The sequence below is a fragment of the Rutilus rutilus genome (genome assembly GCF_951802725.1).
Source record: "Rutilus rutilus genome assembly, chromosome: 2".
Taxonomy (NCBI): Eukaryota; Metazoa; Chordata; class Actinopteri; order Cypriniformes; family Leuciscidae; genus Rutilus; species Rutilus rutilus.
The window spans coordinates 39149985-39169268 of NC_140210.1; the positions used below are offsets into that span (position 1 = coordinate 39149985).

Sequence of the window (19284 nt, forward strand, 5' to 3'; positions counted from 1 at the left end):
ACAAATGTTTTTAAAATGTTCTTTACACTAAGAAAAAAAGTGGTTCTTTTGGTTCTTTGGAACCTTTATTTTTAAGAGTGAGTAGAAGTGTAAAAAAAAGCCAGGGCTGGGTTTCCCGATAACGTTGTCTCTTAGCGCGCTACGAAGACTCTTAAGGTATAACTTAACTGAAGGTATACCATTTCTAGTCGTGTTCCCCGAACCATACCTTAGGAAGCTGCTTAAGATATACCTTCTTACGTGCGACGTTACCCGGCGCTGTCCGTGGCGATGGTGCTGAATTGGTTGATATCGATGGCTCGAGAATCAATTATTCTCTCGTGCAGGGGCTGTTTATGTGAGAAAGCGGTGTTCTTTATAAAAGAAGCACTTCAGAAATAGTTGAAATTGCATTTATTAGGAATCGTGGGATATTATAAAAAATAATCCAAACTATAATAGCCTATAATAGCCTAGCCTACATATTTTAAAATTGTATCATATATTGCTGCCATAATAACCATTTCAAATTTTTATGTGCTTTCTTTTCTTTCCCATTTTTGTTCGCTGAGGTGGAGCTGCGATGAAATATTGTTCTTGGAAATACTTTCCAGCATTTCAGTAATAAAAGTGTAGGCCTACATCTCGGTGCTCGGCAGTGATCAAAAAGGATTTAAACAGGGGATTTTGAATCTCTTCTTGTAAACTCAGAGATGTGGATTCAAACGGCAATTAAATTACCACACGACCTGTTTGTCAAAAAACAGTAGGTATTAATTTGGCCAGGGATTTTTACGCGGGTTGGGTGAGAAAAAACACTGATATTATGGATTCGGACGGCACTAAAACCACAGACTTACCCCTATAAATGTAAATATAAAATATATAAAACGAATAGGACTTAACTGACAGTAGGTTAGCCTATGCTTTCACTGGCCTTTAAAAGCGCTCTTTTATTAAATTAATAATATATATAATAATATAATTCAAATTCTAACAACAATCAGTGTAATGACAATTTTATTCTTTGCATGAAAACACTTGAATTTGCCTAATTGAACACTGTCTGGGTGTTTCAAAACTTCAGAACTGTATTCATATAGACCTGCAACAGTGATAAGGTAACGCTAAGAGTGGTCCAGAGTAGACCAACCTTCCGAACGTATAGGTATACTTAACTAAGAACGTTTCGGGAAACACGTATTAACGTTAAGGTACAGCTTAAGGTGTAACTTAAGAACGACGTAGCGTTAAGGAGGTTTCGGGAAACCCAGCCCAGAACTTTGGTACCAAGTTGATAAAAGGAATGTAACAATATAATTTATTATGTTTAATCAATGTTAATTTACTGACAAGATTAACAAGGTTTTGGTATTGACTACATGTCTACTACTACTTTTTTAGAATGTTGCCTTTTATCATCATTTGTGTTTTCATTGTTACATGTGTTTATGTGTTCATTATCAAGGTGATAAGTGAGCGTGACCTCCTGGGGACACAGCTGGTGAAGAGAAACGATGCGCTGAAACTACTGTATGAAAAGATCAAAATTCAACAGTCCATCATGAACAAGGGCGATCTTTATTACAACGAAAGACTGGAGGATATCAGACTCCTGAAAATAGAGATCAAGAAGCTTAGACGAGAAAAGAACATCCTCAACAAGACCACCTCAAATGTGGAGGACCTCAGGTAACACAAGGGGGTGTAGTTTCTGTTCATATATGGAAGGGTTTTTATTTATTGAAGAATGGGCTTAGGGCGATTTCACACTAAAGTGTGTTTGATGTCAGAGATCGATTCCCTTAGTTTGTGTGAAAGCTGTTAACGGTTCATGTAGACTGCAGAATGGCAGTGGTATGAATGGAATCTGGCATAATATTGTGAAAGGGAAACACTTGATGATTCACGATCATACATTGATGGCACAAATGTAATCTTTTTTATGTCTAACACTCTAAAACATCAGAGAGGCAGGTGTTTGATTGCTTTTCTGCAACTCTCATGTACTCTTTAGAGGTATAATGACATAATGATTATGCGGCACATAAGGCACAGAGAGACAAAGCTAATTGGGTGCTTGTCATTTAATTCTCCTGTCAGTATTGACCCCGCGAGATGTTTATTGATATTTTCAAAAGCCACAATTCACCACTCTCAATAACATTCACTTTTTTTTGTCACAAAAGGCATGCGATAAAAATCACTTTTAATGGAGTTCTTGGCTGGGTAAAAAAGGAGGCATCAACTGCTCACTGTGGAAAATGAGGGAACGTTTGAAAGCACTGGCAGGTCTCGCATCTAAAGCCAGATCTATAATAGATGGGTTTTACTAACCCTCTACTGGTTATTTTAGTAATGTGAGGGATGGGGATGAGTTCACATACAGTTTCTCTTCTATCTCTCAGGCCATTGCAAAGTCGCTAAATATTCAGTGAGTCTGAATTATGTACAGAAATGTCCATTGTTCCAAAATGATTGAATTAATTTTAAATTTTGAGACCTTTATTTAATGCTTAAATAGCAAAAGTCTCTATATTCATTAAAAAGTTAAAAAAGAAGTGACAAGCGACAAGCATTTGAAAATGAATATTATGAATATTACACTAGTGCTCTTTTTCTGACTTTTAGTACTTCTGCGATTTGTTCAGGCATAATAAGATTGTTAATTCATTGAATAATTCACCTTTTATTACAAAACAAATAAATGACTAAATAAATGACTCAATCACTTACTCAACGATTCGTTCACAGCTTTGATTTAAAGTTGAAAGAACTATGGCTGAACTTAAAATCACATACTTGCATATTACTCTTACTATTTCTGCCATATAAATAATTGATAAAAGCAGTTGAGTATGTGATTCCAATTTTTGCCTGTCTTTATGAGTGAGCCATTGAATAATTCACTCAAATGATTCATGCACAACATTGATTAATTCCAGAAGGAAACACGTGACTCTTTATGAGTGAGTCATTGAATCACTCATTGAATTCCCTCAATCTGTATGTCCACAACTTTTATTCATTCAACAAGCGATTGTGTTTATGATTGAATCATTCAATTATTTACTCAAATGATTCGTTCACAACAGATTTATTCAAGAACAAAACAAGCGGCTGACAGTAAGGGAGCCTTGAATCATTCACTAAAACAGTTCGTTTACAGCTATAATTCATTAATGAAAAAAACAAGTGACTGTCTTAATAAGCAAGTTTAAATCATTCACTCAAATCATTTACTCAAATGATTAGTTCAAAGTGGTGATTCATTCAAGAATGAAACTAATGTATGTTTCTCTGAGATAACAGAAGGGCTAAAAACTTATTTTTTAATAGTCCATAGACTTCACATCCATGAAATATGATTTTCTTGCTAGTCAGCTTCAGTTGGATTGACATTCTCATTTCAGAATCATTCTCTTCTTCAGAATAAGCGGAAGAAGATGGAGAGTTTTTTTTTTTTTTGCTTCAAAAAGTCTGTCAATTTAAATGCATTCATCTGCTAAAAAGTGAGCAGTCACATCTCTCTCCAAACCAGCCATGCCCCGTTGCACCTTTAACTCTCAACAGAAAACATGGACGCGTCATAATCCTTCCTATATTCTGAAACATATGTGAGAATTAAAAAGCTAGTGGTAAGGTTTCAGAGAGACTAGTCAGCAGCCGCTGTGCCAGATGGGTTGACTTGATGCCGAGCTTGGATGCCAAGAACTCTGCAAATATACAAGCCTCCCTGGTAAACAGGTGGCAAATTTTAGTCATTATTGCTGTCATCAGTGCAAAGTAGTTCCCTCAAAGACGCTGACTGTAGCATATCCGTGCCTGGGTGTGAAGAAATATTTCCTTTAGGCATTAGGGTTTCTGGGACAAGTCTATGAAAGGAAAGTCTCATGAGAAACTGACATCCTTCTATGTTTACATTTATACATTTAGCAGACGCTTTCATCCAAAGCGACTTACAAATAATGAAGAATGCGACAACATCCGAGTTTCTTCCAGTAATATGACAAGTGCTACAATACAAAGTTCCAAAAATTGCTTAAGAATTGTTTTTTCTGTAATTTTTTAAAGAAGTTGGCTGTGCTCTCCAAGGCTGCATTTATTTGATCATTTGTGACCCTGGACCACAAAACCAGTCTTATGTGTATTTTTTTTTTTTAAATTGAGATTTATACATCACCTGAAAGTTGAATACATAATCTTTCCATTGACGTATGGTTTGTTAGGATAGGACAATATTTGGCCGAGATACAACTATTTGAAAATCTGGAATCTGAGGGTACAGAAAAATCGAAATATTGAGAAAATCGCCTTTAAAGTTGTCCATTTCTATTGGCGATAGTGCTGCATCCATTCACAAAAATAAACGTTTTATATATTTAAGATGGGAAATTTACAAAATATCTTCATGGAACATGATCTTTACTTAATATCCTAATGATTTTTGGCATAAAAGTAAAATCTATAATTTTGACCCATACAATGTTTTGTTGGCTATTGCCACAAATATACCTGTGCGACTCATGACTGGTTTTGTGATCCAGGGTCACATTTGAGTAATTGTCAGCATGCAGTTGCAAAAATGCATAAATGAAAGTGCTAGATCTATTTGCAAGCAGTTTTAATAAAAACAAAACTCAAAATATATGCTATATATATATATATATATATATATATATATGACAGGGAACAAAAAGATGGTAAACAGAACACTTATTAATGATGACTGAACCAAACACAGGTCTATAAATACACAGATACCCCATTTCCACCAGAATGGTTCACGTTCTGGAGCCAGAGCCTGTTCTCTGCCAGGCGAACTGAAGCCTGTCGCGAACCAGCCACATGTTTCCACAGAACTGATGAACAAACTTTGATGTAACACTGCTATGTATTGTTTACCTGACTATAACAGTCTAAAAAAAACAACATTGCACGTCCCGGTGTTTTTGCAGGCAGTGCGGCACTTCTGTTTTGCTGTTCACAGTACCAGGAGTGATTTTAGCAACCTGGGGTCTTGACTAATAATGCTACCTATTGGATTGTGCTACTAACACTAAGGGCCCTATCTTGCACCCAGCGCAATTGACTTTGTACACCGACGCATGTATCATTCCTATTTTGCACCCGTGTAAAGCGGACTTTTCCCTCCACAGATGCACGTCGGTTAACTAAGAAATACACTTGCGCTCCCCGGGGCGGTTCAGCGCAAAGAGGAGGCGTGTTACGGCGCAAACGTTCCCTCATGCTATTTTACAGGTTTAGAAAACAATTGTGCCACTGACCGAAAAAAAAAACTGTTTAAAGTCAGTGGCGCGTTGCGCATGTTATTCATATGCTATTTTAAGGGCGCATGCTGGGCCATAATCAATGTAGTGTGCACAACGCGCATACACTTTGATTCTCTCATCTACACACAGATGCAGCAGTTATCATTTTTGCAAATCATACATTATTACGATAGATAGATAGATAGATAGATAGATAGATAGATAGATAGATAGATAGATAGATAGATAGATAGATAGATAGATAGATAGATAGATAGATATTTTATTATAAAAGCATACATCTAGCTTACACATTTACCCAAATTATCATACGCCTGTTTAACGCCTGGCAAATCCGCCGTTATAATAGGAATCCGCTTTAGAACAAGCGCGCCTGCTCTTAAAGGGAATGTGAGATGTCGCTCTGATTGGTTTATTTCACGTTACGCCCAAACCACACCTATGAATAATGAAGCTACTTCAGACCAACTCATTTTAGATTTGCGCCGGGCGCAAGAGTCATTATCCCGCCGGGAAAATAGCAACAGCGCCAAACCCGCCCACAAAGTTACTTGCGCTTTGCACTTTGACACTTGCGTTTCAGATCGTTAAAATAGGGCCCTAAATGTGCATTTATGGGTCAGTTTATGGTTTGGGGTAGGTATGGAAATTAAAGGATTAGTTCACTTCAGAATTTAATTTTTTTTTTTTTATTTACTCACCCCCACGTCATCCAAGATATTCATGTCTTTCTTTCTTCATTCGAAAAGAAATGAAGGTTTTTGAGGAAAACATTCCAGGATTTGTCTCCATATAGTGGACTTCAACGGTTATCAACGGGTTGAAGGTCCAAATTGCAGTTTCAATGCAGCTTCAAAGGGCTCTACACGATCTTAGCCGAGTTTTTGTCTTTTTATCAATTTACAGACTGCATCCTAAAAGCATAATTTCTTTAACCATTTTGGATTGATGAATGCGCCGGCATGTTCACTCACATTTTTTTTTCTGATAGCAGCGGAAAGAACTTAAAATACTTAAAAATGACTATAAAAAGTCATTTTTGATGCAGCATTCAAAACTATAAAGTGTCTACTTTTTTTTTTTTTTGAGAGAGAGATCTTACTGACCTCAGACTTTCGAACAATAATGCACTTCTGAGTTTACTTTGCAGTGTCAAAGAAATCGATCACAATTCTTAAAGAGATATCCAGGAATCTCATAGTAAGTGATCTTGTAACATTTCAGAATAGTGTATTAATGACATTCCAAAAAGATCCTAAAGAGTTCAGATAGGAGTTAATCTATTCCTGTAGAGTGACCTAAGGAGAGTTGCTGTATACCGTTGTTGTCACCTACTGAAGCGGAAGGTGTTAGGGTGACAATTTTGACTTGACGCCACTGTGTTAGTTTGTCAAGTCATGGGCCCCTGAACTCTTATCAACAAGCTTGTGATTCTGTCATAAATAATTCCCTGCCTCTGTGCAACTTAGCTTTTAAATTGTGCGATGCACAACCACAAATAAAGCTGAATAAAAAATGGATGAAAATTCCTCCGGTTCATAAGAACTGTGCTCAAATGTTCCAAGAAAACGTACTTGTCTCAACATCCACTCAATAGAGAGAGAGAATGATTGGAATGTAAATGCAACTATTTTCTTAATAATGACAGTCAAATGAACTCGACGTCTCAAAAGAGATTGCAATCAAAGCTCATGTACATAATGATAATGTATGCAATTTTAAATTACACCGAGATACATTCTCAGACATTTCACTCTACCCACCAGGTCATCGTGTGTCATCAGTGCTCGAAGTGGGCTGGTACACACCAGTACTTCTATATTTTAATCTTTAATTCACTTTTTCTTGCATACAGACACTTCTCACATGTTGCCAGTACTCTGATCACCCAGGCCTTCTTTTAAATAGCTTCAATGTAGCTCACTACTTTGCATTAGTTGTTTGTGGTGTAACTATCTAATTTTTTTTTGTTTTTTGTTTTTTGAATGGGCAGCTTGAGAAGCAACAATTTCAAAGTAGCTTCTCAGAGAGTTACAGTACATTAAATGTATGGAACTGATTTTTCTCAAACCAATGAGACCATGATAATAGATTCCATAATGAACTAAATTCTGTTGCACTTTGCCTGGAATGTTCATTAGAATAATAAAATCACTTAGTGGAATGAACAATACAGAGTACGGACCAATGATGTGAAAGTGTGTGTTTATGTGTGTGTGTGTGAGTTTTTTCTTTGATCCAGCTTTGAAGCAAATTATTACGTTGGGTGTTTGTCTACTGTAATGAGGAGGTCTTTCCATTTCAAATGATTTCAAAGAGCCCGTACTCCAAAATAAATTATGTTTGCCTAACTCTGCCTGAATCACTGGTTACCATTACGTGCACTTCACATCAATTAAAACTGCTCTTACACGAGCATTAGTACATGTTCTTCTGCTCTCGAACTTTTCCCCCCTCCCCTCCATTCCCCCTGTTTTTATTGCATTAGAGGAACATTATATAATTGCTATTTTTAAATATGGAAAGGAATAGAAAGAATTAAAGCTGCAAGCAGCATTTATCGGGGTTCAAGCATTTAAGGCCTTTAAGCAGATAAGGCAATTTACTAATGAAATATGTGTTTTTTAAACATCTCCATAAAATGTTGCATGCTTGTTCAGAATGTTATGTCTAGGGTTGGGTATCGAGAACCGGTTCCATTTTAGAACCGGTAACAAATTTCCAGAAACTGGGAATTCGATAAGACGCACGCATTACGATTCCTCTTATCGATTCCTGACTTTGGGACAGTTGCAAATTCGTTATTCGCGGCAAGCACGTTCATAATAGAAGCGACGTGGGCGCGACGACCATGCGGTGCGTGGCGCTCGTTTTTGCAGGCGCGCCTATGCGTCAGCGAGATGAAAACATCTACATTTTTCAGAATGCCGCAAGCGGTGCGCAGGTCACGTGACAAAAAACAACCGACCTTTCTGTAACATCGAAAGCTCGGCCAAACAGCTGATCATAGCTGAACAGGGCGGGTTTTTATTTCTCATCTCCATAAATATATCTAGTAGCCTAGTAAAGCTAATGCAAGGGCTATAAATCAATTAATCCTTTGCTGATACTTCCTCGTCGTCATCATGGAGAGCGCAGTTCATGGTTGCATAGCAACGACAGACGCCACGGGAGCGCATGCGTTTGTGGAAAGAAGGAGAAAGCGGCGCGGCCGTGCTTTCCCATACATTTTTAGACGCGATATGTGAACGGTCCCTAATTCAGGAATCTATGTGGCTTAAAATTTTTTTTTGTTTAAAATGGAGATCACGATTACATACATCAGACAGCTACTCAGAATAACATGTTTAGTCTAATAGTCTATTTTTTTAAAAATCGTTTGAATAATTAATTCAAACACTAATTAATTCAGTGTTTCATAAATACTTGTTTAATTAATGAATGATTCACCGTTTTTTAACGAATCTCTCAAGTCTTCTTGAATAAATAATTCACGATTTTTGCCACCTACTGGAGTAATAATGTAATCAACACCTTTATATGAAGAGACTCCTTTCACTTTAGCCATTTTATTGGTTATTGCTTAAAATTGGCAAGAATAAAAGGTAGAAATATTTATTCTTCAAGTATTTGCCCTTTTTTCGGAAACAAGAATCGATAAGAACCGGATTCGATAAGCAGAATCGGAATCGGAACCGGAATCGCTAAAAATGAAACGATACCCAACCCTAGTTATGTCACATATGCTCATCAATTTTGGTGAAGTTCTGAGTTTTCCTTTAGGATTTAAAGGCTTTTGAGTGTATTTTGTCACGCCCCTTTTCTAAATGATCCTGTTACAGCCACCCAAATGCAAAAGTTCAACTTTTTTCCGATAATTATTGATAGAGAGTCCAGAGAATTGTCCTAGATTGGTTTGATTCCGATCGGGCGAAAAACCAGGGACTAGTTCGCAAAAGTAGGTTTTGGACAAAATTTGACAAAATTGGAGATACACATTTTGTCCGCCTTGAGCCAGGGAACACAGTGGCGTAAGACACTTGAGGACAAACGGTCTAAGAGTTATGAGCGATTTTGTATTTTTGGTTGCTGTAGCGCCACCTATGGGCCAATCGGGGTCATACTCTGATAGGTTCTCCCCAAATTGAGGCCTACCATCTGGCCAGGTTTCAAGTCTCTAGGCCTTATGGTTTGGCCTGCACGATCAGTTTTACAAATCCTTACAATTACAATAGGGTTTCAGCATTTCATGCTTGAACCCCTAAAAACAGAATGATAGAGTGAGAGAGGGTGAGGGTGAGGGTGGGGTGGGTTTTGGAGACCTTACCTTTGACATTTTATCTCACTGGGGCACAATTTCTGGACAGAGTCCTTGGACTCTATCACAGCTCATTGTTTTATATGTGTACTGCTGTAGGCACATTTCTGTGACTGCTCTCTTTCTTTCTCTCTTCCTCCATATCTGTCTCACACCAATGCCCACTAGCACTTGTCCTCCATCCTTCCTTTCTTTATTATTCTCTTTTCTCTTTTAACCGTGAACATTTCTAGTTCAGCAACCAGTATATCATTGAAATGTGTCATTTTCAATGAATTAGAAAAGGAGAAAATTACGTGGCAGCATGGCAAATGTGACGAAGTACGGTACATCATACTCTGTCATACAACTCTAAAGTACATTTACTCGACTTTGCACACTAGAGTTGCATGGCATGTTGCTAAAAACTACCATGGTACCATAAAAAAATTAAATAATTAATAACAATTAATATAATATAATATAATATAATATAATATAATTCCTGAAGTGTTGTCTAATGTCATGGATTATTCAGTATTGAAAAATGGTACTACCTATTGTACACTTTGTGGGCTTTTTTTTTTAACACAAAGTGTAAAAAACCCCCCCCAAAAAACATGGATGTATGGTCATCCTATACTCCTTTTATCCACATCTGGTTGTACTAGGTGAAGCATATATTCTTCCCATGCATCCTCTGACTCAATAGATGGCAACTTAAAAAGCAGCTGTGTGGCATTCTAACAGACAAATTACCAGTAATCCGCTTCCATTCAGAACATCATGAATATTTCATAAGCATTAAATAAACGTTCCTGTAGCATTGGCTAACTGCTAGCTGAGCTTCCTTGAGCCTTACTTGTAACACTCCATAATAGGCTGCTTTGCTCAATCAAACGAGCCAAAGATGCAATCCCTCAGATAATAGGGGCTTTATGCATGCAGTCTTTACACTTGTTCTTGGCAGCTGGTAAAACTCTGATTTAAATGAGGGATGAAAAAATGTCAGCTTGCTTTTAGTTAAAATAAATAAATAAATAAATATATATATATAGTCTAAGCAATGCATAAAATACAGTCAGACAGTCATTATTGCAAAATAATCCCAGAAGCAGAGGGGTCTGCATCATCCTGAAGTTTTCTTTTTTCAATTATGGCCAGTTGACTGCAAATTATCCAACTTGTTGTGAATTACTTACACAAAAATGTATTACAAAAAAAGTTGGCATTTGCCCTATCAAAGTATTCCAGAAAACTTGAATTCTAGACTATTGGTCTGGACCAAAAAAGAAAATGATTTTAGTTCTGGTTTACTTAGCGTGTCATTTTTAACACAGAACTTAAAGATACAAAACAGAGAAAAACGGCCTTATAGAGGTATATTTTGCAACTGAACTTACCGAACATCCAAAACAATGCGAACCGCACCAGTGTTGGTCTGGAAGCTGAAGAGCTGGGTTTCGGTCCGCATGTTTGGTGCGCACCAGGGTTTGGATGGCAGCTGCCACACTTATTCAAATTAACCGCGTTAACAGAGCAATCGCAAGAGAGTTTGTTTTAATCCAACCAAACCTGCCAAGTGTGAACACACACTAAATCAGGTCTTTCCAATTGTTTCCAAACAGGTTTCCCAAACACTCCTACCATCTTCCATTTTTTAAACAGGTAGTACCTGCCCATCACACTATTGGTTGAAGTTGGCAGAGAAACACCTCCACATTTTCTTATTCTTACACATGCAAGCTGCGTTCACATTCTGTTTTTGGCTGCTTATAGAGCCCAGGGCTGTCACAGAGACAGGTGCGATATCTCAAGACACCTATTTCAGTGATATCTGTCAGGTGATAGATACATTTTATGTGTGTTGTTTAAAAGAATAACTTGCGGTAGCTTTAGAATGGTTTGCTGTATGTGGCAGTGCTACGGCCTGTGGAAGGCGATTGTTAAGCCCAAAGTATACTTTTTTATGCGTACACTATAGCGTAAGCATACAGTCGAACGCGCAGCCTTTTAAAGTGTACTCCATTTGATAGCCTGCGTGAACACAGGCGGTCAACACATGCACTCTAGAAAGTTTCATGTTTGTCCTGTGTCTATGCTATTTTTTGCCAGAAGTTATGACCGATAAAAATGTCTTTGTATTCTTTTAAACTAAAGTTTAAACTAAACAAGCGATTGCCAATGCGGGCATCTATTGTTGCAGTCTCAGGTATTTTGTTGTTGTTTTCTGTTGTTGCTCTTTAGTTTTGTTTTCAACTGTGAAACAATGGTCCGGGCCAGTGTTGCCACCTAGTGGAACAACAGATTAGTGCAAAACAAATTCAATGTGCATGTGCAACCTGCATGTACAAACTATACTTAAATGTTTGCAGGCCCTATCACACACCCGGTGCAATGCAGCGCCAGGCGAGTGTTTTTTGCTAGTTTCAGCCCGACGCAGTTATTATTTTCACGTCCTGCGCCACGTTGTTTAAATAGCAAATGTATTTACATTTATTAATTTTTAGCTGACGCTTTTATCCAAAGCGACTTACAATTGCTATATATGTCAGAGGTCGCACGCCTCTGGAGCAACTAGGGGTTAAGTGTCTTGCTCAGGGACACATTGGTGTCTCACAGTGGATTCGAACCCGGGTCTCTCACACCAAAGGCATGTGTCTTATCCATTGCGCCACACCACCACCTTGTATTTGACGCCCATTTGTGCGCCCATGGGTCTGGGAACGAGGTGTGTTCAGGTACATTGTTGGCGCGTTGCCATTTTTGAGGCAACTGAAATGGACAAAAAAAATATTGCGCCTATAGGCGCACATTACTAACGTTAGTTATTTAAGAGCCGTTATTTCTAGGTGCTAGTAATGTGCGCCTATAGGCGGGTCCACAACGCACGTACACTTTGTCCCGTAGATAGTCTACTCGCGCGATTTAACCTCGCGAACGAGCAGGTACGTTTCTTCGCTAGAAAAGCATTCAGTTTTTCCTTCAGTCCACCATGGCGCGAACGCAACTGTTTTTTAAAGGGAATAAGATGTGAGACTCTGAAAATGACTCATTAAGAGAATAGGGACAACCCTTTTAGACCATGCGCCGGGTGCGCCAACCATTTTTCCCGTCGTTAAACTAGCAAAATTGGATTCGGACACGGCCTAAGTGCGCTTTAGGTCACATTTACACATAGCTGGGTATTTAGAGAAACAAATATTCCCCCCCCCCCCTCTGTTTTCAATAATAACATTGTGCACACAACATCGTTTTCAAAAAAGTTGTCATTTACATCAACCCGCATAAATACGCCGTCGAGGGCCATCATAACTATGCCAAACCTATGGGCGGCAGTGTAGGGAGAAGAATAAAGCCATGCAAGCCAATCAGAATCCTCAGAATCGACAACAACGAATAACACGAGCGACTTCCTATGGCGCTCACATGACGTTAAGCATTTTCTGGCGCATAATGTGACGTTTGAGAACCTAAAACCCCGTTTCTCCCAGTTGACACGGCAACACATAACCGGCGTTATCAGAAATCTCCATTTTGGTCGGAGTTTTTAGAAATAATCGTTTTCTGTGATAAAAACTGGATTTTCGTGTAAATGAGAGGCCAAACCACAGGGAAATATCTGCGTCTACCCTTAGACCATGGCCTTAGACCATGCACTTAGATCGTTAAAATAGGGCCATGCTACTTGTGAGTAAGTGGGAGGATGCTAATGTTAATGGCTCTGATGATAGTTGGGCCTGTACACAGTAACAAGTCCAGTTCTTGACATCATTGCCTTTTATTTTATGCCTTTTTTCTCCTATTGCATGCAAAAATGTGTGTGGTGCAACTGGAAAGAACTCGTTCTGCAACACAGGGAAATGTATGTGTGTGTGGGCGAGAGTCCTGAACTCTATAAGCGTGTTGATTAAAGTTTAAGTCCCTGATATCAACCCTGTCTTCCTGAATAAATCAATCTATATACCCCAACCCACTCTTTTTTCCCGCCTTCCGTATCTTCATGCAGATCTCAGTCGAAAGAACAGCAAAGATGCCTAGAAAGAGGAATACAAACTAAAACACAAAGAGAACCATATTGAAATAAAGCATGTTTTTTCCCCCATTCTAAATCAGTTATTTATTTGTCACAGTGGAATTAATTTGTTGACGGCGAAAGATGGATGGCTTGCTTTCTTTTAGTGGACAGTGATGTATTTATGCAAAATACAATTGAGAAGAGAGAATGGTGAGAGCAGAAAAACAAAAGCTTTGCCAAAAACAGAATTAAAATGCATAAATTAAGGCCAAAGCCAGCAAAAGGCTGCTTTTATTTCCCCCAATCTGGACAGGAAATTCTTTCAAGGCTCTATTGTTCTTTGTAAGGTGCAGTAAAATTACCATTGACTAAGATTAATATGACCACTGATGTCAGCAATTACTGTCTGCTCTTGTGTTACATTTTATGTTACAGTATTCTCTGTCTTATATGTAGTATATCCTTTGAGCGTAGAAAAACAGGCATGTATTTGAATGCACACAAAGCTAAGAAAGCTTTTGTTTGGAACAGATCAAACTGAGTGCTACTAAAAGTATTTTATTAAAGCTCTAGGAACAGAGCCGTCGCATAGACTGTGCGAACTGTGCAACCGCACAGGGCCTCGCGCCACTAGGGGGCCTCGCAAACCTGCCGTTTTTTTGTTTTTTTTCTTGTCCCCACCACTTTTTAAAACATCTCGCGTTGTACATTTTTGTACGAAGTACATACATTTGTTTGACTGTACCAATTCTACAAATAAATAAAACATCTCCAGTTAACTGGCAGAGCATTCATTTCGTTCGTTTTTTAAATAAGAGACGATCTAGCGCTGAAATGTGTTTTTTAAATCAAGTGATCAAAGTGCTCGTTGCCGCTGCGATCACGCGGATACAGTGTTTTCTCGTGTGGCTCGCGCACACGCCGCACTTTCTTCACTCGGACGCGCGCTTCAATCCGTTGCGGATACTCTCTATTCGTTCTGGTGAAATCACAAAACATAATGCACACAAACGTGTCCCTTCTTGATATACATCCACTGATGAACATAGTCGGTTTTGATGAGAGAAAAAAACTATACGAAAAAAAAAAAACTATACGAGAGCGGATTAGAACCCAAAACCTCAGATACGCTAGGCGAAAGTTCTACCACTGGACCATTCAGATACACATTGGTTAAATAGGCGGATCTATGTATGTATTCACACGAAAACGTTGTTGCACAGTTGATTTTTTTCCCTCTGAAATAAATAGCAAAAAGTCATAGCTGAGACTATGTGCATGATTATGCTGTATTATTCTACTTGATAAAAACGTATTGCAGCGAGATTATGCGTGCAATAGAACTAGAACAGCTACGTCCGTGTGACTGTTATTCATGCGCAATTGAGCATCCACATCAAAGAGGGCCTGGCATTTCAAGTTCGCACAGGGCCCGCACCCCACCTGCGACGGCACTGTCTAGGAAAAGATGCTGGCTTCCAGAAGTGCTGGATTTCCCAGATATAAACTTTTGTCAAGCACTAGAGTAATCGAAGTGCAACATGAAGAAAGTCTCCGTGTTTCAGGGTCGGATTAGACCTGTCTTGAGCAGAGTGATCAGTTATCTCTGAAAGAATTCTTCTGCTCACCTGATAAATGTTTGGAAGTAGTGCTGGCAAGCTTACCATTTGCATTCCAATAAAAGATTTCTGTTTTGAAGAACATACAAAATAGACCTCATTAAAAGCTGTTCCCTTTTGAGGGAACTCGCACTGCGTCGTGAAACGACTCTTTGGGGACGCTCCCTTAGCGTGCGCCTCTGAAGTATGAATGAAACTAATCCAATCCTGATTGGTGTTGCGTCATGACGTAACATGTGACGGCATAACCGGATGCATAAAAGTGACGCTGATACACACACATATCAGCTTTAGCTCTTCAGCAAGCGCTCTCTGTTGTGTTACGTCCTATTTGGTGTTGTTTGTCTGTGAGAAAGCATATATATATATAATATATCATGGCGAGTGAACAGTTCAGGCGGTGTGTGCACCCCTGCCCAAGATACATCACGGGTGGGGACACGCATCAGCTGTGTGTGATCTGTTTGGGAGCGCAGCACGCCCGGGCAGCTCTCGAGGGGGCTGCTTGCGGCGACTGTGAAGCACTATCATTAAGAGTGCTGCGCTCCCGTATTGAGTGTTTTGATGAAAATGATCAAGCTCGCGCTCCCCACGGGTCTGGTCCCGCGTCCGTTGAGGCGGCGCGGCGATTGAGCTCGTGGGGTTCGCAAAAGGATCTTGCAGATGAGAATGAGACTGCCGCGGCACTTTCTCATTCTTCATCTGAGGATCCTGAGGTCCCTGTTTGTGGTGCAGAAGCCCGCGATGCGGCTTCTTCTGCCCGCGATCAGGGCCCGATGCTGGAGCTCTCTGCTTCCGAGGAAGTGGATGTGCTCAGCATCGAGGCGGATGACCGTGAACTAAGCTCGCCGGTTCACGGTCATGCGTATGAGGAGCTGATAGAGGTTGTGACGCGTGCTGTGGCCAGACTCAATATTAGCTGGCCACAAGATGAGCAGGGAACGCAAATAAGGAGTAAATTAGATGAGCGTTTCCTGCAGCACAGATCACAACCTCAGCGCCGGGGTTTACCTTTTTTTCCCGATCTCCATAAGGAAATTTTGAGATCGTGGGAAAAACCCCATTCGTCCCGTGTCTATAATCCAGCAGCTGTAGATTATAGTAATGTGTTAGGGGCAAGAGATTTGGGTTATGGGAAGATGCCTAAGGTGGAGGAGGCACTCGCGGGTTACCTCTCTCCTGAAGCTGCATCTTCCCTTAAAACCCCGGCGCTGCCCAGTAAACCGTGCAGAGACACTTCTGCATTGGTTGGAAGGGCTTATATGGCGGCAGGTCGCGCTGGTTCATGCCTGCATTCGATGGCTATTTTGCAGGCATACCAGGCTGACCTCCTGAAAGATTTGGATGAGGGGGATGGACCGACACCCGAAGACATTGCTGAACTGCGTAAAGCCACAGATTTGTCTCTCCGTGCTACTAAAGAGACGGCCCGCGCTATCGGCCGCTCTATGGCAGCTTTGGTAGCTACGGAGAGACATCTGTGGCTGAATTTATCAGGTATCAAGGAGAAGGATAAATCGTTTCTCCTTGATGCGCCACTTTCGTCGTCTGGCCTGTTTGGTAACGCAGTTGCGGCTGTCGTTGACCGGTTTCAGGAGGCAAAGAAGCAATCTGCGGCGTTTCAGCAGTTCCTCCCCCGTCGATCCAAACCCAAATCGAGTAGGGTGGGGCAAAGATCAGCCCCAGCCGTCATCCAGCTCCTCATACCGCCAGGAACAAAAAGAGAGCGTTGCCTCTAGAGCCCCTCCTTCGGGAGCTTGGCAACAGAGGAAACGTTCTCAGCAGAAGTCCTCCGGCCAGAAGGGCGATTTGAGAGACGTCCTTCAGGCTAGGAGGGCTTCGGGAAAGAGATCCTAGCTGGGATAGCAGGACCTCTGAGGGCTGCCCCCCCCGCTGCAGAGCAACCGAGGTTGTTCTCGCAGCGGAGCCCTCGGGAAATCGGTGTGAGTTTCCCGCCGTCTCTGATGCTTCGGGCCGCATCAATTTCCAGCGAACGCACACCGTGTCATTCGTGTCAAAAAATAAAAAACGAGCATCAGTTGAGGTTACAAAAACCGTATCGACTAAATCTTGCCGATACTTCGCTTCAGGAGGTCGAGAACGGTGCTCAGATAACACCCGAGGCCAGCCTCGAGAGGCTGGTTCCCTTAGTAGATTTTGTAGAGGCATGGTGTCATCTTCCCAACATATCTGCATGGGTCCTGCATATAATAAAATTAGGGTACAGACTGCAGTTCGGGCACCCTCCTCCCAAATTCGCGGGGGTGTTGCAGACTACAGTGGTCCCGGAGCAGGCTCAGGTGATGGAACAAGAAGTGCAATCTCTGCTGTTGAAGGAGGCCATAGAACGTGTTCCTCCTTCAGACAGGGAGTCCGGGTTTTACAGCCGGTACTTTATAGTTCCAAAAAAGGATGGAGGACTGAGGCCAATTTTAGATCTGAGGCGGTTGAACCGTTCTCTGAGGAGGTTCAGGTTCAAAATGCTCACTATCCCTATCATCGTGAATCAAATCAGATCCGAGGACTGGTTTGTCACGATAGATCTAAAATACGCTTATTTTCATGTCTCCATCCTTCCATGTCACAGAAGGTTCCTGAGGTTCGCTTTCGGGGGCGAAGCTTACCAATATCGGGTTCTTCCGTTCGGCCTAGCACTCTCTCCCCGCACGTTCACCAAATGCATGGATGCAGCACTAGCTCCATTGAGACTTCAGGGCATCCGCATACTCAATTATATCGACGACTGGCTCATTTTGGCCCAGTCTCGAGAAATGGCGGTTCGGCATCGAGATGTCGTCCTTTGCCATATTCAGAACTTGGGGTTGAGGCTCAACACGAAGAAAAGCGTGTTGGAACCATCCCAGAGCACAACGTTTCTGGGTGTGGTGTGGAATTCGGTTACGATGCGGGCACAAATGTCTCCTGCACGTGTCGAGTCCATTCTGGCGATGGTGTCCAGGATAAAGCTAGGCCAGGCCATCACTGTAAAGCAATTTCAAAGACTGCTGGGCCTCATGGCAGCAGCATCCAACATTATTCCTTTGGGCCTTCTACACATGAGGCCCCTTCAGTGGTGGCTGAGAGCCAAGGGTTTTTCCCCCAAGGGGAATCCGTTCCGTATGATCAGAGTAACGCGCAGATGCCTTCGTTCTCTGGTAATTTGGAAGAAGCTTTGGTTCTTGTCCCAGGGGCCAGTGCTAGGAGCATCATGTCGCCGGAAGTCCGTTTCGACAGATGCCTCCCTCACTGGCTGGGGCGCGGTCATGGACGGCCGCTTTGCCAGGGGTCTGTGGCAGGACCATCATCTTTCTTGGCATATAAATTGCCTGGAGATGTTGGCTGTGTTCAGAGCTCTGAGGAGCTTCCTCCCAGACATCAAGGGTTACCATGTCCTGATACGATCGGACAATACATCAGTGGTAGCTTATCTGAACCGACAAGGGGGACTCAGGTCGCGCCCTCTATCCAGACTGGCGCATCAGATCATCCTTTGGTCCCAAGGGAAACTTTTGTCTATCAGGGCAATGTACGTTCCGGGGGTTCAGAATCAGGGAGCAGACATCCTGTCGAGGCAGGGGTTGAGGCCCGGGGAATGGAGACTTCACCCGGATGTGGTGAAGTTGATATGGGAGAGGTTTGGACCTATGGAAGTGGATCTGTTTGCGTCTCGAGAGACGTCTCACTGTCCACTTTGGTTTTCCCTCACGCATCCAGCCCCACTGGGGTTGGATGCTATGGTACAGGCTTGGCCGAGGCTACGCCTGTATGCCTTTCCCCCGATCGCTCTGCTCCCAGGAGTCCTGGAAAGGGTCCGTCAGGAGGGCATCAGTCTTCTTCTGGTAGCCCCGTTGTGGCCGGCCCGAGTATGGTTTTCAGACATAATTTCACTCCTGATAGCTCCGCCGTGGCAGATTCCTCAGAGGAGGGATCTGTTGTCTCAGGCGGAGGGCACAATATTCCACCCTCGTCCAGAGCTGTGGAAACTGTGGGTCTGGCCCCTGAGGGGGTTCAGTACCTAGATGCTGGTCTATCAGCTGGGGTGGTTGAAACCATACTTAGCTCTAGGGCTCCATCTAC

The 19284-nt window shown here is 41.5% G+C and overlaps 1 protein-coding gene across 1 annotated transcript in view; it reads left to right on the plus strand.

Moving 5' to 3' along the window:
- The window catches only part of cfap58 (cilia and flagella associated protein 58), a 151844-nt gene that overhangs the window by 76800 nt on the left and 55760 nt on the right, over positions 1-19284 (plus strand). The window contains exon 13 of the mRNA XM_084402206.1: positions 1448-1671. Coding sequence (XP_084258332.1) covers positions 1448-1671 — 224 coding nt within the window. The remainder of the gene's footprint in view (positions 1-1447; positions 1672-19284) is intronic.